Below are 26,924 nucleotides of genomic sequence, written 5' to 3'. Positions count from 1 at the left end.
CAGGAATACAGGGTGGGGGGTGAAGTAGTGGAAAAGCTTTTCCCTGGGGCCTGAAAGGTAGTCTGGAGGGTGGATATTTAGGATGTTTAAAGTTCGTAAGATTTCAGGTACAGGATGTTTAAGCTCTATCAAGGCTGGACACTGGATCATGAGTAACAGCGGTGCTCACATGTACTTTAACAAATTGTAATGTGCGTGTTTGGGATATCTAGTCATCAACCAGATCTCTAAAGATGTGTGAGGCCCCTAAGAGTGGTGCTGCCAGCAACAGAAGTAACTCAAATGCTACTAAAAGGTCCTTAGAGATCATATAGAGAATGAGTATCTAGATCTACTAACAATGACTCTTAAAAGTTTCCCCTGTTGTTATCATTCTATCAGAACTAAAAAAACAAAATTTAGGAAATTAATAAATCCAATAAACCTTATACTGCAAATTTATGATGCAGGCATGTTTGTGGAGGCCATTTCTGTATATATATCTGTATACTAAGTGCATCATACTTGGTGCATAACAGGAGCTTAATAAATTTTAACAAATTATTTTGTGCTCACTATGCATTATGTGATCAGGTAGATTTAAGATAGGGGGTGCCTGCTGCCCACATCCTCAAGGAGACACCTAGCCCAGATTCACAGGCCAGAGTAGAATCGACCAACTTTTTCATCAGTGCTGTCCATGACCTTTGTGACAGACCAACCTAAAGCAACCTGCAGGGCCATTGCTCATCACCAAGACGATACGTATATTTCAGGATTAAAGAAGTACCAGATCTGAGGTCTCTTTACTTTGAATTCAATTCACAATTTGAGGACAGCCGATAAATCTGGAAGGATGTGTTTTAGTACTAGGACAGCCTTATTCCAGCTTCAGCTTAAACTTTGGCTCCTTCTCTGCCTCTGTTCCCAAGCTTAAATCAACTGCCAGTCTCTGTTCCAAACTGGAGGGGTGCCTTGGCCTTTCCCCTGATGAGTCACTTGACCCATGACTGTAAAGGTTAGTGGCATAACCCATGAACTCAATCTAAAGGGTGGGTCATTTGGAATGGGTAATAAAACTAGGTTTAGTTCATCAGCTGCCAAGCTTTGACTAAAATATTTAAATACATCCATCCAAACTTTGGACAATTTATAGAGACTTTATAAAAAGAAAGTGAAAAAATTTTGAAGTTACAATAAAATGAAACACATTTTTGAAAAATGCCTACTTCTATAACCGTCAAAGGTTATAGTCTTCACAGAATTATACTTTAATTCTTTTGATTTTTCTTTCTCCAAAATAATCACACTTAACCAGATTCCCAACCTAGGTAATTACATGAATATGTCAACTCAATGACAGCATGGAGTTTTTACCAGTTATGAGTAAATAATGTATTTATACAACTGGAAGTGATTTGCAACAAGTTTGACTTATCAAGCAATACTGAGTTTAATGCTGATAAATATTAGTAAAATGTTGGATAGAATTCAGACCACATTGGTTGGAATAAACAATAAGCCAGTGTAGTTTTCAGGGGAAGCAGAACAACATAATAAAAGTCAAGAGCATTAAATTCACCTAAAAGGCCAACCTGACAGCACTCAAGGCCAGTATCTTTGTTTTACTTCCAAGGCGTGTATTACGCAGAATTTAGGCTCAAGTATTAGTAAAATTTCTTCTAGTATTCTCTTAATAAATGTACTCATTTTCTATGAAGGATCACCCTATAAGAGAAAGGTAAGGTCTCCACCTCACAGTTTAAGATATCTTAAAGTTTCTCAACAAAAAATTGTTTCCTGGAATTATAGGAACCTGCACTGATTTCATGCATTTGGGACTAGAGACAGAGGCTGTCTTTTACTTGTATAATCCATGTTCCGTACAGAGAGGAGTTGGTACAAAACTGGTGCTCTGTGCTTATTGAGTGGATTTATTAGTTACTATATGGATTCATTTTTCAGTATTAATTTTATTTTTTTAATCTCATAGGATGTGTAACCAGCAAAAAAGCCAAACACTTAAGTACTAATTATCAGCAATTTTTTTCATGGAGATATAACAAAATAATGTAAAACGTTTCTTCTGCATTTTATATAAGGTCAGCTTCTCCTTGTTTCTGTATACAATATGTGTCCATTTATAATACTAGTAGCTAACCTCTCCTGCTGCTTCTTTATTCAGACTTATACGGATTTCCTTTTCCTCTGAAAAGTGTAATTATGATAATCAAGAATAATATTTTCAAATTGTCAAATATGTCTGACATTCCACACTCCATGGATTTTGTGCACATACAACTCTGATCTTCTTTTGGACTTTAGGCTCATTCTTCCAATGTAAGATTAATTACTATTCCCTGTCTTATGCACCCAATGTGCATTGGGCAATATATCACGGCAAGGAATCCTTAAACACTATGATAAAATATCTCACCATTATAGCTTTACTTTATTCAAGGATAGTGTTTAAGTACATTTTTTGTTGTTTTGTTTTCATCTATAGCCATTGAAATAAATTTAATGTTATAAAGAAACTCAAGGGACATTCTAACTTTAATGGTCCTTATATGTGGAGTTATAGTTAAGTGTAAAACTACTAAAATGAAGTTTGTGTACCATGGTTTTATGGCACTATAACAATTACTGTGAATTGCATACATGCTGGAAAACTCCACGAGTGATCATTCATCAGGATAGTACTAACTGAATGCATAAATAATTGCATCAGGTATGGAATCACTCGTAACCATCTGACAAATGCTTACACACCAAGAATAAAAGAATCACAAACAGCAGCACCTATCATCTATGCACACCCATTCCTACCTTTATTCCAGCAGGTTAACAATTAGATGCATTTTGGTAGGAAAGTTAAATTTCTGTTTTCTTTGAACCAAGAGGATATAATTTGCAGTGCTCAGACCCTAAGGGTCCTGGGTACAGCCAAGACTATAGCCAATTTGGGGTTTCAAGGATGGGGAGTATCTCTTGGTTTTCCTACCACTTCCCCTTTTGAAGGAGTTGTTAAACAAATGTTTACCTTGTCATCATGTATAACTTGGGCAACATGTTCTGAGTATTATTGGGTTGTGTGCTCCCCACTGTGGGTTATTCACAAAATTTTCTGAAGTTATTGTGCAAACAAGTTACTGTGAAGGTTCTCCAAGGTTCTGGTTGACTTATGTTTGGAATAAGTCTTTTGTTGTTATTTGCTTTCTGACAGAGGAACTGGAAATTGTCTGAACTTTGGAACTCACTCTGTGATGTTTGGATAGTGCTCTCAAAGTGAATAGTATGTTAGCATGTGGTTTACTTATGCAAAACAAATCAAAATTTGAAGTATATTTCTTAAAAGTTTAAGTGTTTTTGAGAAAAATTCCTAGGAGTCCCAATTTTGTGGTACAACAGACTCACTGGCTAAAATATCTGGCAAGGTACTTAACTATAACCTTCTTCAACCAGAGTTTAGCAATGCTGCAGAAGCTCTTACTAGGTCTGTTTCTCCCTCCCCCACATATTACAAAAAATAGTTTATTAAGAGCCACATCTTAAAAATGAACTAGACAGTGATACCATCCATCTACCAACATGTTATCAAGGTTTAAAAAAAGGTTTTTTAAAAGCTGCAACTCAAAACTAGTTCAATTACATAGTAACTAACTCTGGACTTTTTCTTTTACAATAGGAGGCTAGGAAGAAGATAAACTGATGAATATGTAAGGTAGTGAACAGTTCATTGGGGATGCCTATTTTCATAAAAGGACACATCCTTCTCCTTATTTTGAGTATCTCTGTAGCCATCTATATAACTTTAGTTGGAAAATAGCAATATAAATAGGAGACTATTAATAGATGTCTAGGTCAAAGGCTCTCCTCTCTCCAATTCACATACCACCCCCCTTCTGCACATCCCTCGAGAAAAGATCCTGCATCGTTTGTTAGTTTGTTTTAATCTTAGATCTCTCTTCAAATCCTAGAATCTAAAGATAAAATTTGATATAATGCTGAGTACCTTCACCTACAATAAAAAATCACGCTTACCTTCCCTAGGTGTGCATATAGGTTGAACTGTGCATTTATTAATCTCCTAGGGGCTTTGTCAAAATAAGAAGCAGTGCCCCCAAACTGCAGCCCCATCCTAGATACACCGAAGTATCAGGGTGCCCCCATCAGCACAAGGCACTCTGTACTCTTCTATCAATCAGTGGCACTTTACTCATCATGTAAAATACTTCCCTACTGCCAATTCCTATAACTATTATCTGCCTTTAGAGAAGTCTTTTAGTAAAGCTAAAAACATTATTTGTATGACAGAATTAGGCACAGAAACTCAGGCAGTGGACATTCCCAAGAAATCCCCAGTTCCAAGACCTCAACTGCAGTATCTACTCTGGTTCTGTTCTTAGCTGTCTCCAATTCCTGTTATCAACTCTATTACTATTACTGGGAGATCTGACAGGCTCCTGAGTCACTACCTGTGAACATCAAGGACAGGAATAACAAGAGTGGCCTACTATTATAGCAATAAATACAAACATAGACAGAGATAGCTGGAATCCCAAGTCTGGAATATGTTGACCTTGAAAGAACCTCATTTTGTCTCAGGAGCAAGGTACGCTGCCTAGCACACTTACCTACCTAAGTCCCAAGCACTGACCCAGGATATGAAAGCCACTATTAAGACATAAATTTGTTCAGCTACATATGCTGGGATAGGTGGCTACCCGCTTGTGTGGACCAGAAAACTTTCTCTCTTCCACACCAAGTTTTCATTTTCACTTATTCATTCACTCATTCCCAGCATCATGCCAGACTCTTAAGCAGAGCCAAATCAAAACTAAGCTAATATTGCAGCCACTTCTGGTTTCAAGACATGCGTGTTTATTGATAGCTTCCTTTGATGAGCCACAACAGTTTGAGACTTTTCCAGTGCCAGTAAAGAATACAATGAGACCTAATTCTATAGGCTCCTGTAAAAGGTATACCTGATGAGAATATTTTAAATTTCCTAGACTGGCTAAATTAGAAAAAACTGACCCCTTCATGTGCCTCCTCAAGGGAGTAACAGATAATCTACCAATGAATAGAAATAAGAAGGCCCTTTGAAAAGCCTATAAAATGCAAAACTAATGAAGAGTGAGAGGAAAATCAGGAGTGGGATGGGAAAAAAAAAAAAGATAGGAGAGGTTGAATGGGCAAGAAACAAAAAAGGAAGTAGGAAAGAAAAGAGGACTTGAGGCAAAAGAAGTGAAGAGCTATGATGCCCAAGATAGGCACTCACCAACTGCTGCACTGAAATGAGAAGGGGCAATATGTGGAGAGCAAGGATGGGATGGACAAGAGGGAGGGGCAGGGAGCATCCAACCTCTCAGCAATTACACCACTTGTACCTAATCCAGATTGCCCTCATCATTGTGGACTACTGTAACAACTTCCTGACATCTTCCTGGCCGTTTTTCCTGTTAGTTTCTCCTCTACCCGGAATCAGAAAGACTCTTATAAAAAGTAAATTGCGATCACATCACTTTCCTGCTCAGAACATTCCAATGTCCTCTCTTCCCACTCATAATAAATTTCAAAATCCTTGCTACAGCTTCAGAGGGTACACATTATGTGACCTAACTCACATCTTCTTCAGCATGCTATAAGGCTGACTTTCTGTTTCTTGTATACATTAGGTTTATTTCCTCTTCGGGGCCTTTTGCTTTGTGTTGGAAATCTCTCTTACCAGCTCAGCTCAAGGCTGACTCCTTTTCATACTATAGGTCACAGTTCAAAAGTCACTTTGGCTGTGTCTAACTCATAGATAAAACTCAGTAAATGTCTGCTAAGTGAACGAATGAAGAGAATGAAAACCTCAGCATAACACTAATAATCAAACAATCTGGGGAACAAAAAAAGCACTTGGTCAGTAGGAATGCTTGTTTCTCAAGATAATATTAGGAATATCTCAGAGAGGGCTTTTATATTCACCTAGAGCACAGAAATAGTGCCAATGCATAGAAGTAACAGGAATATAAGTTCCAGATTAATAACTTCCAAAAATTAGGACAGGTTATACATCATTTGTAATGAGCTATTCACACAGCAGCTAATCTATAAAAGTGTTAAAGAAATAGAGGAATTATGTATTATATACATGGAGTTGATTTTGTTATTTAAATTTCCAAGTAGGGTAAGTTATAATGATTTGACTTAATAAGAATTTACAGTAGACTCTCATCTCACGGTATACGTAACTATCCTAAGGTCAAGACTTACTTGTTCTCCAGAGATTTGGACTGTTCCCTCTTTGAGCCATCAGTTTTCACCCAGTGCTGATGAATACAAGCTCAGCTGCTATGAACCTGCAGACGGGATCATCCAGGAAGCAAACTCCCAAGTCACGTCCACACCTGTCTTTCCTTACTTGACCTATATTCAAGTAGCTTGCTTCACTACTCTAGCATTATCCAGCTACCTGAGTAGAAAATCTCACATATGATGGAAACCAAAAGAAAATTCTTCCAAATAAATTTTACTGTCTTATATTTAAGCCCATTACTGGTTCAATTTTCAAGAGTCTGTTGTTGTTGTTGTTAAATGATATGCTCCCTATTTAGAATTGCATCAGCCTTTTAAAAACATCTACTTCCCATGCAGTTTTACTAGTCCTTTCTACAATAATTGAAACAGACAATGCTAGCACTGATGACTATTATTTTGGGTCTTATTTTTTAATAAACTCATTAGTCTAATGACTTTGTTTTCTCACCTGTGTATTTTTGCATATGCCATTCTTCCTATGGAGGATCCCATGATACACCTTATGTCCCCCACCCTACTATATTTTACTGTTTCCTCTATGCTTAGCTTTTTTGACTCAGGAAAAAGCGTTAGCTAATCTTTGAAAATTTCCTCAGTCACCTAAATCCAGAGAATCCTCTATTCTTTGTATCCCACAGCAGGTAAGGCCAAGACCACTCATCTGTAAGTGAGGTAGCTCATGTCCAAAGAGGATCTCCAAAAATGCCTCCGCGGCCTACCTGCTGCTCCTCACATCAGGAGGTGGAGCTTACTCTCTACCCCACCCTACTAGCACAGGCTGGTCCTGTAACGGCTTGATCAATAGAATGGGGTCAAAATAGATATTCTGGTATTTCTGATCTCAGGATGTAAGAGTACAAAAAGTGTCTACTCCCTGACTCTTGGAGACCTAATGGGTGATGTAAGGAAATCACACTGTAAAAAGAGACCACATGAAGATGTTCTCGAGGACGAGACATTACGGGAACATCCTAGCCCGGCTACCATCTGACTGTAATGGGATGAGAGACTTCAAGTGAAACCAGAGGACTGCCCAGGTGAGCCCCAGTCAATCTGCAGAGTCATGAGAAATAATAAAATTAATAGCTATTGTCTTACATCATTAAGTTTTATGGTGATTTGTTATGCAGCAATAACCAAGATAGGCAATCATGTAAGCAGCACAGATCTTTACGACTGAAATGGCTTTAAATATTGGTAAACTGTCCTATGTCATGAGTTATTCTCTGTGATTTGCTCAAGCTATAATCTTCTTAAGGGTAAGGAATGTGTTTTAATGCTTTTTATGTCCTTACACTCCAGCGCAGTGCTCTAAAAATTATAGGTACTGATTATTATCTTGCTCACAGACTAAGTACTTTAGAAGCCCATCTAATCTCTTTTGGTTCTTGGAAGTTTTAGAATAAATTTTATTTTATTTTAAAATCATTTCCATATATGTACACGCCTTTGAGGAGTGTATTATTAACAAGCTTTCAGGCTCCAAAATATGATTTTGATAGTATTTATATCTTGTACCTTTATTATTTTTTATGTGAAAAAGCATTGTTACATAATTATTCAACTATAGAACAAAATATAATTACTTTGAGGCCTCCCTTAGAAACCAAGAAAAATTACTCAGCTGCATCTAGAAATAGAATAACATTTATAATCCCAAATGACTAAGAGTAACATTTTATTATGCAGGGGCACAGAATCTATATCACCAGTAATATCCCAAAGCACTTTAGAAGACTTATGTGTTATGTGAGTAACAATGAAATGATTGCATTTCCAGAAAGACACGCAGCAAGCTTTTTGCTGGTTCTCTCTACACTCCAGTGATTCAATCTTTTGGCTAGATGTTTTAACTTCTTTTGCATCACTGGAGACTTGTCCAAAATATATTTTAAATATCCACATGCCTTCAGAGCCTCATTCTTAAAACTTTCAAGAATAGTTGGCCAGTCTGATGTTCTCAGTAGCTAAATATCTTTAGCTATACAGTTTTGCACCTACATATCATTTGGGGAACAAGTACTATGTACACCTGATAATCTGACCACATTATTTACTGTTTTAAAACTGTTACAAGCATACTGGTCATTTAATTTAAAGGCTTACCTTCATCTGCATCACAGATGGTATTAGGAGAAACATAAAATACACAATTTCAAAACATAATTTGAGATGTTAAGTGTTAAAATTATAAACATGGAATATAAATTAAATTTAAATTTAAAGACATTTGATACCACATATTTAGGTAACAGTCTTTATATTTATAAGCTGGTCCTCAGAGTACATGAACTTTCTGCACTTTCTCCCGGGTAAAATCTAGGTTCCCTCTGGCCACAATCTGAGAAAGCAATAGGATCAAAAACAGTAACAAATGTCCTGAGTCAGTATTCGGACAACTGAAAGAACTCCAGCCCAATATGTTACGGTTTCTAGCTTTATGGTTTAATACATTTTTTTTTTTGGTAGAATGGGTTATACAAAAACAACTCTGCTGCCAGACACCTACCTTATACATGCTTCTCCTTCCTTGATGATGTTCAGAGAGACAAAGTGCCAAAAACAATAAAATACTTAGGAGTAACATTAGCCAAGGAAGTGAAAGACCTGAACGCTGAAAATGATAAAACACTGATGAAAGACACTGAAGACACAAATAAAAGATATCCCATGTTCTTTGATTGGAAGAAAATTGTCAAAATGTCCATACTATCCAATGTGATCTATAGATTCAGCGTGATACCTATCAAAATCCCAATGAAACTTTCCACAGAAATATAATAAACTATCCTAAAATTTATATGGAACCACAAAAAAATTCCAAATAGCCAAAACAATCCTGAGAATGAAGAACAAGGCTGAAGGCATCACACTTCCTGATTTCAAGCTATATTAATCAAAACAATATGGTACTGGCATAAAAAGAGGCACACAGACCAGTAAAACCTAAGAGAGAGCCCAGATATAAGGCCAACTAATTTTGAAAAGAGCACCAAGAACACACAAGAGGAAAAGAGCAGTCTCTTTAATAACTGGTGCTAGGAAAACTGGATAGCCACATGTAAAAGAGTGAAATTGGATCTCTATCTTACACCATACAAAAATTAACTTGAAATGGCTCAAAGACATAAATGTAAGACCTGAAACCATAAAACTCCTAGAAGAAAACAGGGGAAAATACCTTGGCATTGGTGGTGTTGGCAATGATTTCTTAGATAAAACACCAAAAGTACAGACAACAAAAAGCTAAAAGAAACAAGCAGAACTACACCAAACTGAAGGGCTTCTGCATAGCAATAAGACAGTCAATAAAAAGCAACCTATACAATGGGAGAAAATATTTGCAAATCATATATCTGATATATCCAAAATATATTAAACTCATAGAACTCAGTAGCAAAAAACAAAAAGGCAAATAAACCAATTTAAAAATGGGCAAAGGAATTACATAGACATTTTTCCAAAGAAGACATACAAATGACCAGTAGAAAGAGTCTAAATGTTCACCTACTGATAAATGGATAAAGATGTGGCATACGCATACACACACACAATGGAATATTAGTGATCAAAAAGAATGAAACCTTGCCATTTGCAACAATGTGGAACTACAGTGTATTATGCTAAGCGAAATAAGTTAGAGAAAGACAAGTGTCATGATTTAACTCATATGTGGAATTTAAGAAACAAAACACATGAATATAGGGGAAGAGAAGGGAAAATAAGATTAAAGCAGACAGAGGCAAACCATAAGAGACTCGAACACAAAGAACAAATAGTATTGCTGGAGAGGAGATGGGGGGGATTGGCTAAATGGGTAATGAGCATTAAGGAGGGCATTTGTTGGGATGAGCAAAGGGTGTTACATATAAGTGATGAATCACTAAATTCTACTCCTGAAACCATTAGTACATTGTATGTTAACTTGGATTTAAATTTTTAAAAAAAGGGGGGGGTGTCTGGGTAGCTCAGTCAGTTGAGGGTCCAACTTTGGCTCAGGTCATGATATTATCACTGCTCGTGGGTTCAAGCTCCATGTTGGGCTCTGTGCTGACAGCTCAGAGCCTGGAGCCTGTTTCAGATTCTGTCTCCCTCTCTCTCTGCACCTCCCCTGCTCACAATCTGTCTTTGAAAATGAATAAACATTAAAAAATATTTTAAAAATGAAAAAACTTACCAATTATATATGAAAAGATGCTTAACATCACTAGACATTAAGAAAACACAAAACAAAGTCACAATTATAGGACTTGAAACCTGTTAGGTTCCATTATCCTTTTCCACCAAGTCTGAATTTAGTGTCCCTTGTCAAAAAAACCAAAACCAAAACCTAAAACAAAAACAAAAAACCCTCAGGAAGTTTTTCTGATTTAAATCTTTTACATTATCTCTGTGATTACTATGACCCTGATTAAAAAAAAAAAAGCAAATATTTAAGCAAACTCTAGTAAAAATCCTTATATAAATAGATGGTATTCTTGAATTCAGGGTTAGTGTTGCTCTTTCATTCTACTTGAGTGGTTAGCACACAGCAAGTACTAAAATAAATGAACATGCCCAATGTGATTGAGTATATGGTATACATTTACAAATCTAGAAACTATTCATAAGATGACACTCAAAGATATTAGATTTCAAAGATAGCCTACATAGGCATGATTAATACTTTATTTAATCCACTTAAAATCTTAACTGACCAAAAATGTACATATATCACTGAAAATAAGCTTATTAGAATTATAGCAATGTTCCTTCCTTCTGAACAACCTAAACAGTCTAGTTATAGAAAAATCTAAAAACATCTAATTTTCATAGCAGAGTCTCCTCTGTGCACAAGATTACAAGCATTTAATCAATTTACTGATCTGATTGTCTCACCAACCTACCTCCTTTGATCCCCCAAGTGCTCTATAGTGGGATTTGTAGCAAAGTATACTGTACTTATAAGTACATGATATGTATAGGTGTAGTATACTTAAATACTATAGGACAATTTTGAAAATACATACTTTAGTAGTTCATTATAACTAAAACTTCAGTAAGTTTCCTAAAATAATTAAAAACGTTATATAGTCTTGGAAACTGCCATTATTTCATTAGCCAAACTGTTTATGCATGGAAATTACTGAAAGATATGTATTCTTTTTATATCACGGATTTCATAATATAAAAAGTGAACTTTTTGAAAACAACTATAGAATAAAACTTTTATAAAAGAAAAAATTATTTTCAGGGCTCTAACTTCATCTTATAATACAAATCCAATGTAACTATACTATACACTAATTAGACGGCATTGTTTTTCCCTGCATAGTAAAGAAAAAAGCACACTCAATCCCAACTTTATTTTCAAATTCGAATTCTTAGTGTTTGCTTTACAACTGCAAAGTCTTAAAATTTAATGTTAGTAGGAATCAAAATGAATGTTTTCCTCATTTAAGTCTTGGCAGCCTTAACTCTCAAAGTCCAAAGATAAAATTTGATTTAAAAGCCCACTAAGAACAAACTGCTTAATCAGAAATCTGGACTTCACAATTAGGGAATTTCATCACTAACAAAATATGAGGGGGGAAAACTCATATGGCCACAAAACATAAAAATATTCATTTAACATTTTATGGATCAAAGTGAGGGAGAAAACAGGGATTTTTTTTCTTGCTTTACTAGTCATTAAAATCCCTAAATAGTAGCTTTAGAGTATCTGTTCATCATAAGCACTTATTTTTATGCAGAGTGTTAACATTATTTTTCTTTACACTGTGACGTCCTAGTTGTGGTTTAACCCCAACTCATATAAATTTTTGAAAAATGTACAATTAGGTCACAATTCCGTTTTAATCATCTCTAACCCCTAAGTTTGTAATATTTCAAATACAATTAGGCCAGCCAATTGGAGCTCATTATAATGCTACCATTCCCAATAGTCTGTGGTCCTACTGGGAAATTAAGAAATATAAAAATTCCAGTCACTTCACAACCAGGTCTTAGCCTGAGACCTTTCTTGCCACTTTTTCGTCTACATGAAAATTGCCCACCACAGGCAATTTTGAAAACAATTATGAGCATCAAGTTACTTCTTTCTGAATCTGTTTCCTGATTTTTGATTTAAGAGAATAATTGTAAATAACATCTATTTTACTGACTTTTAGTAAGAACTAAATACCTTCACCATAATGCAGATGGGGTTTCTTCTGACCTGGTTTTAATCAGTCATGATTTGCCTAAGTATTAAATTTACTTTATATATCCCATACTATTTCAGTAATTCTCCTTCATGCCTCTCCATCCTGGCTGGGTGGGTGAAAAATATTTGGAGAGGAACAAGAAACAAATTTCCTTCATTCAAGTTTTCTTTGATAATAGAGTAAACAGTTTTAGCCTGGAGTCTGTTGGAATTCTGTCTCCTTCTCTTTCTGTCCCTCCCTGATTGCTTGCGCGTGCGCTCTTGCTCTCACTCTCTCTCTCTCTCAAAAATAAGTATTTAAAAAAAATAAAATGAACAATTTTATTCACCTATTCACAAGAGCAGATTTTAAAGAGAAAAGCAACCTTAATAGAAAACTTAAATTTTGAATCAATGGAGGGTAGGAACAGCTCTAAACATAGAGGGGTCATGTGGGCATAAGTAGGATTCCTGAAGGTTCCACCCAGGAAAGAAGAGCTATTAAACCCTGGGGGGGGGGGGGAATGGTGGTGACACTAGAGAGTGAAAGCAGAAATTTTTATCCAGTTTCATAGATAGGAAAAAATAAATTTATCTAAAGAAAAACTTAGAAGCTTTCTGAATGAAATGCTGTAGAAAACCCTATCCTGTGCCTTCAAGAAAGACTAGAGTTACCATCTGCATTATTCTTAAAACCTTTGAAAACAAGTTTCTGCTTCTTTGCGTGTGACACAGCAAAGACTAGGCTAAGTGGTCAATTTTAAGTGACTTCCATTACTCACCCATTCAACAAATGTTTAACTGAGTGCTCAATTGATGCAGTCTCCACAGTAGTACATTTTGCATCTAGAATTCTAGATCTCAGCTTTAGTACCAGATGAGTCTAAGAGGTACCACAGAACTAAGGATAGAATGCATTTTTACCAGGCCTGTCAAATACTTGGAAGTCAGTATGCAATGAATTGAGTGCAAGACTAATAACTATGTGCTCTTATGGTTCCTGGTATAGTATCATAAAGGAAAGAGACATTATTAAGATGAGTACAATTTGAGAAGTTTCCGTTTAGTGCTGAATACAGAAAAGCAAATTAACACTATTATCTGTATAACATATACATGAAGTCTAAGACTCTCTTGGGAAATTGCAAATTAGATATTAATTTTAATCCAACTTGCACAGATACAAGAAACTTTAAACTTGAGTTACTTTTTGATGGGTGAGACAAGGTTGATGAGAGATATGCTTGGATGAGTTCAAACACTTTGCCCTAATCTGTTGCCAGAGACCAGATTCTTTAAGGATCTGGCTGCTACTATTGGACTTAGAACAAGCTTTGGAGCCAATGATACAAGCTAATTGCTACCAGAAACTTGACAAAATTTTGGAAAATATCATCCTGAGAAAGAGAACATAAGTGAGTCATAGTTAGGAAATGCCACTAAAATTGGCCAGAGAGGTCAAGAAAAATACCAATTTTTAAGTTTTCAAATGGATTGTAAACAAAAATGTTTATAGAGGTGCCGTAGTTAACATAAATAAGTAAAGCAGGCTTAATTAAGTGGAGTGAACAAACAAAAGAAATGTTGTCATCTGAAAGAAACTACTATTTAGGTCCTACTGACTGTGGATGTATTATTGCCATATTGTACAATTTTTCAAAAAAAAAGTCAGAAGTTAAATTTACATGTGAAATTTAATTTTAAAATATTATTAATTCAATTTAAAAAAACCCAAAACTACGTGTGTCAAACAAAACTTCTCTGCGAGCCAAATACAGTACCTAAACCACCAGTTTATGGTCTCTGGTTATTCCACCCCATTATATAATGGTGGTCAGCTGACGAAATTCCTCCAGTATGAACATTACCGCTTTCCCCAGCTCTTCTAGTCAATACGAACGCAACATACAAATACCAGATACTCTCCATTTGGCAGTATACTGTCTTTAGCAGTGCTGCTGTTCGTTAAAGACTAAGATCTCAGTGCCTATGTGTTCACAAAGAATCCTCAAGTTGAGACTTAATAGACATAAGCCATTTTTCTTTTAAAAAACATTTTTATGTTAACTAGAAAGATTTTTAAAATAAAATTTAAGTATGCAGGCTAAACCGATCCCAGCTTCACCAAGAGATACCTTTGAAACATCTAACAGTTTTCCTCTCCTTATTATATGTATGTAGCTTTACGTAAATGAAGAAAAGTATGAACCCTAACCCTGAAAAGCTTGTTTTCAGCACAGTACTAAAGAAAATCGAGGGCAGGGGGGTGGGGATAGAAATGAAGAGAACATAGGAAAAAACCACTAAATGCAACAGATTTAAGAAAAGGTACCAATAACTTTTATGGGCGTCTATGCAAACAAAATAAAAGATATTAGGGTGCTCAGAAGTGCAATAATCACAGTGGTTCATGGACGTCGGACATGAGTTAAGGTTCTTATAATGTCCAAATAGAACACTCTCTGTGCATATTAGCTTTCTCAGAAACCAGTCAAATTTTTTTCATTTTAATTTTTGAAGAGTTAGAAGCAATATCAGAAACTATTGCCTTCAAATCCTTAATTTTACAGAGAGAGAAACTGAAACTACTTTGCTAAAGTGTCTTAAAATATGTGGTAATGTTCTTTCCTTTAGATTATTATTTTTGGAGTTCAATAAGGTCATGATATATATAAAGATGCATATCTGGCCATATGTAACTGAAGAATTGAAACTGCATCTCCATCAAGCCCTGTCCATTGAAAATCCAGTCCTTTGGGAAATTAAATAAAAATCTATACATTGGCATTAGGAGGAATCAAATAATTAAGTGCTCTTGTCCTAGAAGACCTTATATTCTACCTGGAAAAATCATAAATGAATAAAAAATGACAATTAAAAATATAACTGAAATACAATTTGAGACAGCATGAGAACTATCACAAGGCAAGTATATGTCCAAATTACATATAAGATATTGAATCTAGCCTTTTAAAAATTATACGTCCATTAACAATGTCTTTGTAGCATTATTTACTGGACAAATATTATTTTTTGTTTTAAATTTTTAAATATCAGTAAAACATAAACAAGCTATAGTATCTACAAATGAAACAAATAATTTCTTGAACCTAGTGAATAAAGCTGTGTCATCCAAGAGCAGTGTGACTCTGCCTCACTCTTCCAGGGTGCCTATATTAGCTACGAAGCCCTCAGAGCACTGAGTTTACCACCTTAACACAGCCTATGCTAGTCAGCATAAATTTTTATTTCGACAAAAAACTTTTGATCAAAAATATCTTAGAGTCAAAAAATACATTTAAAAAAAAAGATAAATGAAAATCAGAGTACAAAACAACTCCAACACTAAGAAACATTTAAAACAATTTCAAAGACAAACTGATGATTGTGCCAACTTTCTTAGAACACTTAACAAAATAATGATTAGATGTTTTTTAAAAATTTCTAACAGGTAAAATTTCTAAACAATAGTTATTTGCATTTTCCGTGAGCACTCTTATTCATGAAAATATTGGCTTAATAATTATGAACCAGATCATTTAACGTACAACCCCAGTATGAAAAGTAGTCTTTCTCACCTGAGTTTTATTAAAAGAACCTTCCTACATATTACATACTAAGTTAAATTTACTAACTTCTGTTTCTGGATGGCTTATAATTAAGATGACCAACTGTGTTAGTTTGCCGGCAAATGAAGTTTCCTGGGATGGAGACCTACAGAGCTAAATGAACAGCTCGGCAAACTGGGACAGGTGGTCACACTCACTTGAGTACATTTATGGCCAACCAGTGTTCCCTCTGAGAACAAAAAAACCACATGATAAAATACAAAAACATGAATATGAAGACAAATAAGATCTACTAAGGCAAGAAGAAATAGAAGGACTAAGACTCCAGAGGGGAAAACATTAAGAAAAGTGAGCTAGAATTTGCAGCCAATTTTTATCCTGCAGCCATCTGTCAACTCTAACAAAGAAAGGAGGCAGAGACTACCGGCTGCTATAGCAGAGCTTTTGATAGAGACCTAGAACCTTTAACCAGAAGGTCAGTTTTTCCTTCAGAGTATTTATTTCTAGAATTCTGGTGCCTATGTGGAAAAGATTCTGAAAAAGCAGAGTTTTTGGCATTCTTACGTGTCATAGTCTTAGCACTCAGTACCTGCAAGAAGAGCTACTAAAAAACGTATCAAGTCCCCAGTAAAACACCTGGAAGGGCAAACAAGAGGTAAACTAAATCTCTTCCAAAGTATAACTAGGCCATCGATTAGCATAGTCACAGATTAGATTAGATGATCAGCCATCACTGTCAGCACAGTGCAGGAGAAAATGACCCTTCTGTAGAGAATAGCCTTTTATTTTAAACTAAATACCCAACATTTGGACAAAATTTATTAGGCATGCCAAATACCAAGACTACATGAACAAAAACCAAGAGGAAAACAAAGAGAACAAGAAGAAAAAACTCAGATAATCCAAATATTGGAATTCACTGATAATTACCTTAAAATATAATTTATATGTTGGGGCCCCTGGATCATTCAGTGAGTTAAGCATCCTACTCTCGGCTCAAGTCATGATCTCACAATTTGTGAGTTCAAACCCCGCATCAGGTTCACTGCTATGAGTGAGGTGTCTGCTTGGGATCCTCTGTCCCCTTGCTCTCTGCCTCTCCTCCACTGGTTCTCCTCTCCCTCTCAGAATAAAATAACATAAACTTAAAAATATATAAACACATTTAAGGAGGAAAAAAGATCTGTAATATAGAACTCATCAGATGTGTTTGTGAGATGAAATAGAGAAGACAAAACTTGAAGACAGATGAACAGAAATATACAAACTAAAGAACAAAGAAAAAATTAACGTAAAAACACAGGAATGTAAGAGATACAAGTAGCATAGTCAGAAGTCTAATAAGACATAATTTGAATCCCAGAAGAGGAAAAATAAAATGGGCAGAACCAATATTAGAAAAGATAATAACTAAGAATCTTCCAAAACTGATGAAAGATACATGTATTTTCAGAAAGTTCAGGAACATCAAGCAAAATCAAAAGGAAAGCAAATGGACAAACAAAACAAATCTAGGGAAATTATTCATAATAACATTGCTGAAAACCAGAAAGTAAAACCTTGGCTAACAGGGGAAAAAAAGATATATTGCTTTAAGTCTGCCGAATTTCTCAAAAAAAAGATGGAAGCCTGAAAATATGAAATAACACTTTTAAAGTGCTATAATAGCTAATCTAGAATTCTACACCTAATGAAAATATCTTTCAAAATCAAAGTTGAAATTTTTTTCAGACAAAAACAAAAGAATTTACTAATAATAGACACTAAAGAAAATATTAAAGGGAGTTTTTCAGAGTTCTCATATTCTAGTTTTCCTTCATCTTTTCTAATTCAGGTGTGAGGGATAGACAGCATATAAATACAAGACACAGAAGACAAACCAATGAATTTCTACTATTTTTCTATCTTCATTATGTCTTGCTTCTGGTTTGCTTCAATCTCTAACTCTCATGAAAATGTTGGAGTTATAATTGTTACCAAGAAAGTAAAATTTCTACTTATAACAAATAACTGCCAGAAGAGGTGTCAAACCCACATGGACACCATCACCTTCCTCTACTCACTCTTATCTCTACCAAAACCTCTTATCTCATCCTACTCCCCAGGTTGCATGCACAGCACAGGCGCACACACACACTTCTTTTTGTCTTGTATTTTCCTGCAGGTTAGCAATATCATGGTCTGTAATGATGCGGCAAAAACCTCCAAGGTTCTCCAAATACCCAGTTAGAATCCTATTTTCCCCTTCAATTAGAGAAGCTCAATCTTAGCCCACTCTCCTAGAAGTTTTCATACTTAAAAGTTGGGTGAGATAAAAAAAATGCATATAGAAGCCTAGTGTAGAGAATATAAGAATAAATCCAGATTATTTGAAAGTCTTTTCAGAAAGTGGTAGTGGGCCTACCTGCAATATTATGCTCATCTATCATTTTATAAGAAAAAGAAAAGAAGGGAAAACCCCATTATTTTAAAAGACGAAATGCTTCATGAATTTGTAGGTCACCCTTGAGTAGGGCCATGCTAATCTTCTCCTTATTATTCCAATTTGAGCATATGTGCTGCCAAAGCAAGCATAAGAGAAAACCTCACTTTAAAAAAAAATTTTTTTAATATTCTGAATACATCAGTTCTAGTTGTCCTGGATCTAATATTCCCTAACCTAGCTCTTAAAGTCAAGTGGAAAGTGAGATTTTGATATTACATATATTTACAGAATCTTCAGCATGAATTATTCCAGTTGCATGGTTTTCCAATCTTACATTCTTATTTTCATCTTAATACTGATCTATAATTTATCCCCATTTTTAACATAATTTTATGTTAAAAAGGTGTTATTTATATTGCAAATCTTGGCACATTAATGCTTTAGAAGTATTAAATTTTTTTATGTCGAACTAAGAATTCATGAAGCTTTCTGTTCAAGACCAACCCCCCCACAGTCTTTCCCTCCTTCGACTCTATTAAAATAATAAAATATAAAAAGGTCTAAACCAAAATTGAAGAGATAAGATACATTCAAGGGAATTCAGGAAACTTCTAGTTTTTTTAAAATTTTTTTATTTATTTTTGAGAGACAGAGAGAGACAGCGCGAGCAGGGGAGGGTCAGACAGAGAGGGAGACACAGAATCTGAAGCAAGCTCCAGGCTCTGAGCTAGCTCTCAGCACAGAACCCGATGCAGGGCTCAAACCCACAAACAGTAAGATCATGATCTGAGCTGAAGCCGGACACTTAACCGACTGAGCCACCCAGGCGCCCCTCAGGAAACTGCTAGATGCAAAGAGTGCTGAGGCAGAGACAAAGTTAGAGGTAACAATAAAAGATGCTATAGCAGAAGCAGCTGACCTGCTGAGGCAGAACTTGGGCCTCTCCTGAGTGCAGACAGCCAACTACAATGGAAGAAGAGAGTAAGGGCAATAACAAAATTATTAACTGGTGATCTACATGTGTGAAAGTCCATTCCCCCAAGTTTCTCTCTCTCTCAAACACACACACACACACACACACACACAGTGTGGAAGGGATTTTTCTCTAAAGAAATTAAATAAATGACACAGAGAACTAGGCCACTAGGATGGGTGTACATAGCTCATCCATATATAAAGAGACTGAAAAATATAAAGAAAACACAAGCCTAGCTAGAAACTTAGGACCAAAAACAAAAAAAAATACAGTGATGAGTACACTGGGTTTTCTTTTTCCCATTTCTACCCCAGACTGGATATTAGAGAAGCTGGCAATGCAGAAACACCAATAAGCACAAACAAGAGAGGGAAAACTGAAAAGCCCTCCAAAAAATCTACTCTCTCTAACCAAAAGACAAGAAAAGGCATCCTAGCAAGACAGAAAATTGAAGACAATAACCAATCTATTCCAGCCAAACACAACAGATAAAAACTGTAGCTTCTACCCCCTATACCCTTTAGCAACAGTCAAGTAGATAGCTTAGACTTCTACTCTTGCCAGAACATAATGTAGCATTATAAACTCTGCTACCAGGGTGGTCTCAGAGAAGCCCAAGTGAGAAGCTAAGTAATTTCATTTCATCTTGAGCCCACAATTTCATCCACAATTAGCGCTAACAAGGAATCCCATCCTCTCCTTGTTGGGGAGGTATCAGAAATCTACTGGAGAGGCAGGACCCTTACCACTCAACCATGGGAGCATACCCTCACAGTCAGTGAAGACCACTAGTCCGGTATTTCATTCTCATGCTATAGGAACAAAAAACTCTATCCCTTCCCCATTAGGTGGTATCAGAGACTAGTCACGTTGGAACTTTTCATCATTACTCAAGGTAATAAGATACCTCTCCCCCGCCCCAATCAGGATGATATCAGCAAAGGCCTAGTGGGGAGCTTAAACTCCCACGTCTACCCATCAGTAATAAGAGACAGCTTCTTCCTTCACCATCAAGGGCTATCAACAGAGCCTAAGTGAAGAACCTGGACTTTTACTTCCACCAGCAGTAACAAGGCAGTACCAGGTCTTATCCACCAGAATGGTGCCAAAAAAGTCCTGTGGTAGCACAAGTTTTAAATAAGATCCAGTCTTGTAACGTAATACCCAAAATGTCCAAGTTCAATTAAAAAAAAAAAACACAGATTACCAAGAATCAACGAATCACAAACTGAATGATAGAAAACAAATGTCAACACCAAGATGGCACAGATGTTAGGATTTCAAAGCAGCCATCACAAAACTGAGTAATTACAAATATACTTAAGACAAATGAAAAAAATAGGAAGTCTCAGAAAAAATATGAGATATAAAGAAACAAGTGAAACTCTGAGAACTATAAAGTTTGAAAACAAAAAAAAACCTCAATGAATCAACAGAATAGGAAAACAGAAGAAATAAGCAGTGAATCTGAAGATAGAACAAAGAAATTATCCAATCTGAACAGAGAAAACAGACATCCTCCCCTCCCCCAAGAAAAGGCCTAAGGAATTTATGGAACTTAAAAAAAAAAACCCAAAAAGCAAAACCATACATTTGTGTCATTAGCTACCCAAAATAGAAAAAAAGATAGGGCTAAAAAGTACTCAAAAAAGGAATGGCTGAAAACTTCTCAAATGTGGCAGAAAAACAAAGATTCCCAGAGTGACCTTCAAATAGGATGCAAAAGCATCCATGCCAAAGCACATTGTATCAGATTTCTAAAATATGACAAGAAAGAAAACTCTTAAAAGTAGCCAAAGAAACAATGCATTAATTACAGCTTTTTTTTTTTAACCAAAGAATATATAAGCCAAAAGGAAATGATACAACATTTTTCAAGTACAAAGAACAGTCAAACCAGAATTCTCTATTCAGTGAAAATGCTTCAGGGGAAATCACATCCTAAGACTTTCAGAGTGCCTGGGTGGCTCAGTCAGTTAAGCTTTAAAGTTAAACTTCAGCTCAGTTTAACTTTGTTTGTTGTTTTTGAGTTCAAGCCCCGTTTTGGACTCTGTGCTGGCAGTGCAGAGCCTGGAGCCTCCTTCAGATTCTGTAGATCCCTCTCTCTCTGCCCCTTTCTTCTCATTCTCTCACTCTCAAAAATAAATAAGACATTTAAAAATTTTTAAAAAGACATTCAAAGAAAATTTGTCACCGGCAGACCTACCCTAATGACAGAAGGAAGTTCTCTAAACAGAAAGGAAATGATAAAAAGTGAAATCTGTAAGACAATGATGAAGAAATCAAAGATGTAAATAAACAGAGACATATTCCATATCCATGGATTGGAAAATTCAACATAGTAAAGATGCCAAGTCTCCTCAAATTGATACACAGGTTTAATCCAATTCCTATCAAAATTCTGGCAAGATTATTTTTTAGATACAAATTAAATCATTCTAAATTTTATAGGGAAAGGCAAAGAAATAGAAGAAACAAAAAAAATTTTTTTACCAGTTTTCAACAAGCATTCAAATCTTAATTTCAGATAGCCATTTAAAAATATGGAATGCTTCACAAATCTGGGTGTCATCCTTGTGCAGGGGCCATGCTAATCTTCTCCACATCATCCCAATTTTAGCATGGTAGTGCCAAAGTGAGCACGGACCAAAACAATTCTAAACAAAAATTATGTGAGAGGAATCACTCTAGCTGATTTCAAGACTGCTTATATGGCCACAGTGATAAAGACTATGTGTTACTGGTGAAAGGACTGAGACAAATTAATGGATTCGAGAACTCAGGATCAGCCCACACAAGTATGGCCAACAGATTTGTGACAAACTGCAAAAAGAATGGAGGAAATATAGTCTTTTCAAAATAATGGTGCTGAAATAATATCTACAGACCTAAATCTCACACCTCATACAAAAATTAACTCAAAATATATCAGAAATCAAATGTAAAACATGAACTATAAAACTTGTAAAAAAAAAAAATAATAATATAGAAGAAAATCTTCAGGACCAAGGTCTTGGTAAAGAGCCCTTCAACATTACACCAATATGTTGATAAGGCAGGAGGTGGTGGAAATCCAATTAAGTTTGACTCATCAAAATTAAAAATTGTTGAGGCGCTTGGGTGGCTCAGTCAGTTAAGAATCCAACTCTTGATTTCAGTTCAGGTCATGATCTCACAGGTCCGTGAGAATGAAAATAAACCCAGCGTTGGGTTCTGCTGTGTTTATTCCACAAAGAGCCTGCCTGGGATTCTCTACCTCTCTCTCTCTGCTCCACCCCCATTCAGACTCTCTCAAAATAAATGGATAAACATTAAAAAAAAACAAAAAACTGTTGATCTTTAGAAGAACCCTGTTAAGAGTGTAAAAAGCAACAGAAAATACTGCACCATGAATCTGACAAACGACTCATACCTAGAATAAAGAATTCTCAGAATTGAACATTAAAAAAAAAATCCAAGTAGAAAATAGCCAAAAGAAATGAAGAAACATTTTATCAAAGAAGAAAAATGGATGAGTGTGGGGAGCTGCCAGAAGAAAAGACACGTGCCTTGACCTGCAGGATCAGCCACCTGCACAGCTGAGCTGTGCTATCACTCTGAGCACAGCAAGAGCTGTATTATTACCTTCAGCTAAGGCCTTCCTGTTTACCTCCCAAGCCTGCCTTGTTAGTCTCTCAGGTGTCCTCCCCTCGTTTCCTAGCAACTGACTCACGTCAGCTGCCCGCCTTCTACCCTTTATAAGACGAGGGTGATCTCTCAATAAGAGTGGCTTGATCAGAAACGCTGCCTTGCTTCCACTTTCTGTGCTCCCTGCCCCCCAATTCTCTTTCCCTCTCTAAGGAACGGACCCAATTTACCGCCCCGCCAGCAGGGGTGGAAACATGACAGATGAGAAATATACATATGGAAATATGTGCAATATCATTAGCCATTAGGGAAATGGAAAAATACCTTGAGACACACCCCCATCAGAACTTAAAATAAGAACTAACAATACCAAATGTTTGAGACTGTAAAGAAACTGGATCTCTCATAAACGGATGAGAATATAAAATGGTACGGCCATTCTGGAAAATGGTTCGGCCATTTCTTCCTTAAAAATTAAACAAACTTACCATCCAACCTAGCAATCACACTCCTGGGCATTTATCCCAGAGAAATGAAAACTTCTATCTGTATAAAAACTTGTACATATTGGTTCCTAACTGCTTTACTTTTAATAGCCAAAAACTGAAAATGATCAAAGTACCTCACAATGGGTGAATAGCTGCACAAACTGTGGTATATAGAAAGCACAGAACAGGAATAAGTAATAAAGAAACTGATATATACAGCAACTTGGATGGATCTCAATGAGGTTATGCTGAGTGAAAAAAATAAATAAATATCCAAAAGTCACTGCCTGTATAATTCCTTCACAATGACAAAATTATAAAGAAGAAGAGATTAGTGACCACCAAGGCCTAGGGATTGGAGGGGAAGGGTGTCCATAGGAGGCTGGGTGTAAGTATAAAAGGACAGCATGGGGGCGCATGGTGGCTCAGTTGGTTAAACATCTGACTGCAGCTCAGGTCATGATCTCCATTCACGGGTTCAAGTGCCGCATCAGGTCCTGTGCCGACAGCTCAGAGCCTGGAGCCTGCTTTGGATTTTGGGTCTGTCTCTGTCTCTGTCTCTATCTCTGTCTCTGTCTCTGTCTCTGTCTCTGTCTCTGTCTCTCTCTCTCTCTCTCTCTCTCTCTCTCTCTCTGCCTGCCCCCTGCACTGCCTTTCAAAAAATAAAACAAAGCGTTAAAAAATTTTTTAATAAAAATAATAAAAGGACAACATGAAGGAGAACTTTCTGGTAATGATGATAGTTCTGTATCTTGACTATAGTGGTGGTTACACAAATCTACATATGATAAAATAGTATAGAATTACACCCACACTATGCTAATATCAAATTCCTGGTTTTGATGATCATACTTCAATATTTATGATGTAACCATTGGCAAAAAACTGGATGTAGAATACATGGGGTCCTCTCTGTATTATCACTGCAACTTCATATTGCAATCTATAATTATTTCAAAAGAAAAAGTTAAAAAAAAAACCGTAACAAGAAACTTCTAAAGGATTCCTTAGAAGAAGTGAAACACCTATCCATTAAGTCTATTTAAAGAAAATAAGTTTGCCCTGTTATTTTTTTGGTTCAGAAAGAGAAAGGGTTTGAAAACATCTTACTGATGTTTTCAATTGAGAAATGTCATTAATAGTGTAAAGTAAAAATTCCATTGTTTATGTGAAGGCATTAGAAAGTTAAAATCAGTGTTAAAATGTACTGAGATTGACTGCACATTTTCTTCCTTTAAAAATGAAATTGATTCTATAGTTAACCATACTAAATCTAAATCCATATAAACTTAATTCTAAGATTCATATCTCTTCAAACTACTTTATATAATAAAATGTCAACTTTGTTATGTAAAACATTTGCAATACCAATAAAGTGGAAGTAAAGAGGCCACTTAAAGTGAATGAAATGATTCTTAAAAACCAAAGAAAAGTTACTTAGTCCTAAGTGTTAGAGATATTACAATATTAGTAAAAAAATATACAAATACACACATTCTGCAACTAGCCAATATTTTAATACACAATTTAACTGATATGTAAAAAGTGCTTTCAGGATCTGTTATCACCTAAAATAATGTATCATATAATTTTCAAAAATGGTTCTTTGACTTCTAACCTCTGCTCTTCTTTAGAATTACCTGTGAGGGGGAAAAAAATGAAGATTCTTATTATACCCAAGGCAAATAAAACAGAATTCCTCAACAAAATGTTACATCATCCTATGTGTATAATATGCAAGAGTCTGAATTTGTAATATACAATTTGGAAGGCAATTAAAGAATCTTTTGCCTTATAATGGTCCTAGACTTCACTCAAAAAATGTAAAACATGCAATTCTCAAAATCTGATTTTAAAGTCACTTCTGAATGTCAATTTCTTTGAATGTAAGCCAAAAGTACCCAGATTAATGGCTCCCAACTTGAGGTTTGAAGACAATTTAGTAATCCAGGGAGTAAAAGAATGTTCCAAAGTCAAAAATCCTATTATGAATCATGCATTTTAACAACTATAAGCAATACAAATCCACTGCAACACCAAATTTCTTATATTTGAGCTGGAATTATATCAATTTAGAGACCAAGACTAGTCATCTTATGCTAAAAGCTCACAGACAATTTTCAAAACATATAGCCCATAAGAAAATAAAATTAGATCTTGAGCTGTAAAAGACAGGAAGCATTAGACCAGAATATATCCAAAAAAATATTTAAAGAATTTATCTACTTATAGGTTAGTATACCTTTAATTAATAAAAAATAAACTGTAAATTTTAAATATACACATACACTTTTCAAGCCCTTAAAGCCTTGCTTTTCATCTGTAGAAAAATACTTATATTGACTTTAATAGTCTAGAAACTTATTACAATATAAGACAATTGAAAGCTCACAAAGAAATACCAGAGCATGCACATTTCTAAGCTTCTACAGAGGCCACCAAGTAGGTCTCTATCCCATGCCAGTAATTTCTCTGGTTCTATATGTTAGCACCACAAAATAAAGTACAACATACTCAAAATGCTGAGTACATTATACACTCAAATCTTTAAAATACTAAGTTAAACAGAGTTCAACAAGTTTCTTTACTGTTGTATCTCATAAGCTTTCATAGCTTTACATAACTACAGTTACATAAAGATGATAGCACTGTGAGAAACTGGTTAAAAGGTACATGGGAACTCTTATTTTTGCATCTTCGGTGAGTCTATAATTTCAAAATAAAAAAAAAAAACATTAAACAAGTCTACCAAGAGGTAGACTGTCAAAATAAGTCTCCCACATCATCCCCCAGTCAACTGTGGTGGTCAATTTCTTGCAGAGTATTACAGAAACAAGCTCTCTATATAATATTGTGACTATTCAAAAAGATATAGTATGTCATCTAAATTTATGTGACCCTCAAAGCCTTTTATGATGGGGCAACTACTAACATCAAGTGAAAATAATAATCTTGGGAATATATTTGGGAAAAAAAAAACACCCTAGGCATCATACTCTTACATTATATAGAAATATCAGTAAGAAGTAATCTTCTGTTTATATGGGTGATTTGATTCATAAGTCATTTGAATCCCCAAGTTAGAAAAACAAATAATTAATTAGGAAACTTTTAAACGATCATGAAGTTTTCATAAATTGCAAGGTGATAAACCTTCTCAAGTATATATGGCCTATTATAAATCATACAGGTTAGCAGCCAAACTTATTGATTTTCCCCTAAGTAATGATAAAGCAGTGGCCATGAATCTCTCCATCAGAAATCCACAATATAAATATATAAGAAAAGAAAATCTAACTCCATAATTAAAACCCATTAACATCAAAAGCCAAACATCCCTCCGTTGGAGGCGGCTGCCTAGGTTCCCATGAACCTCGGCCAGTGTTGC

General features: G+C 35.5%; 1 protein-coding gene and 2 non-coding genes across 3 annotated transcripts in view; all 3 read right to left on the bottom strand.

Annotated features, from left to right (window-relative positions):
• Positions 1-18,488: 18,488 nt before the first annotated feature.
• On the bottom strand, positions 18,489-18,590 carry LOC115297276. Its single transcript, XR_003911374.1, has one exon. It is a non-coding gene; the product is annotated as a U6 spliceosomal RNA (small nuclear RNA).
• Positions 18,591-21,958: 3,368 nt separating this feature from the next.
• Positions 21,959-22,066, bottom strand: LOC115297258. Its single transcript, XR_003911361.1, has one exon. It is a non-coding gene; the product is annotated as a U6 spliceosomal RNA (small nuclear RNA).
• A 2,968-nt stretch (positions 22,067-25,034) lies between these two features.
• The window catches only part of CENPW (centromere protein W), an 8,044-nt gene continuing 6,154 nt past the window's right edge, over positions 25,035-26,924 (bottom strand). The window contains exon 3 of the mRNA XM_029945180.1: positions 25,035-25,176. Coding sequence (XP_029801040.1) covers positions 25,150-25,176 — 27 coding nt within the window. The 3' untranslated portion in view covers positions 25,035-25,149. The remainder of the gene's footprint in view (positions 25,177-26,924) is intronic.

This window comes from Suricata suricatta, chromosome 7 (assembly GCF_006229205.1).
Source record: "Suricata suricatta isolate VVHF042 chromosome 7, meerkat_22Aug2017_6uvM2_HiC, whole genome shotgun sequence".
In the NCBI taxonomy this organism is placed as follows: domain Eukaryota; kingdom Metazoa; phylum Chordata; class Mammalia; order Carnivora; family Herpestidae; genus Suricata; species Suricata suricatta.
The sequence above is the reverse complement of the archived record's forward strand: the minus strand, read 5'-3'. Positions and strand labels throughout refer to the sequence as shown.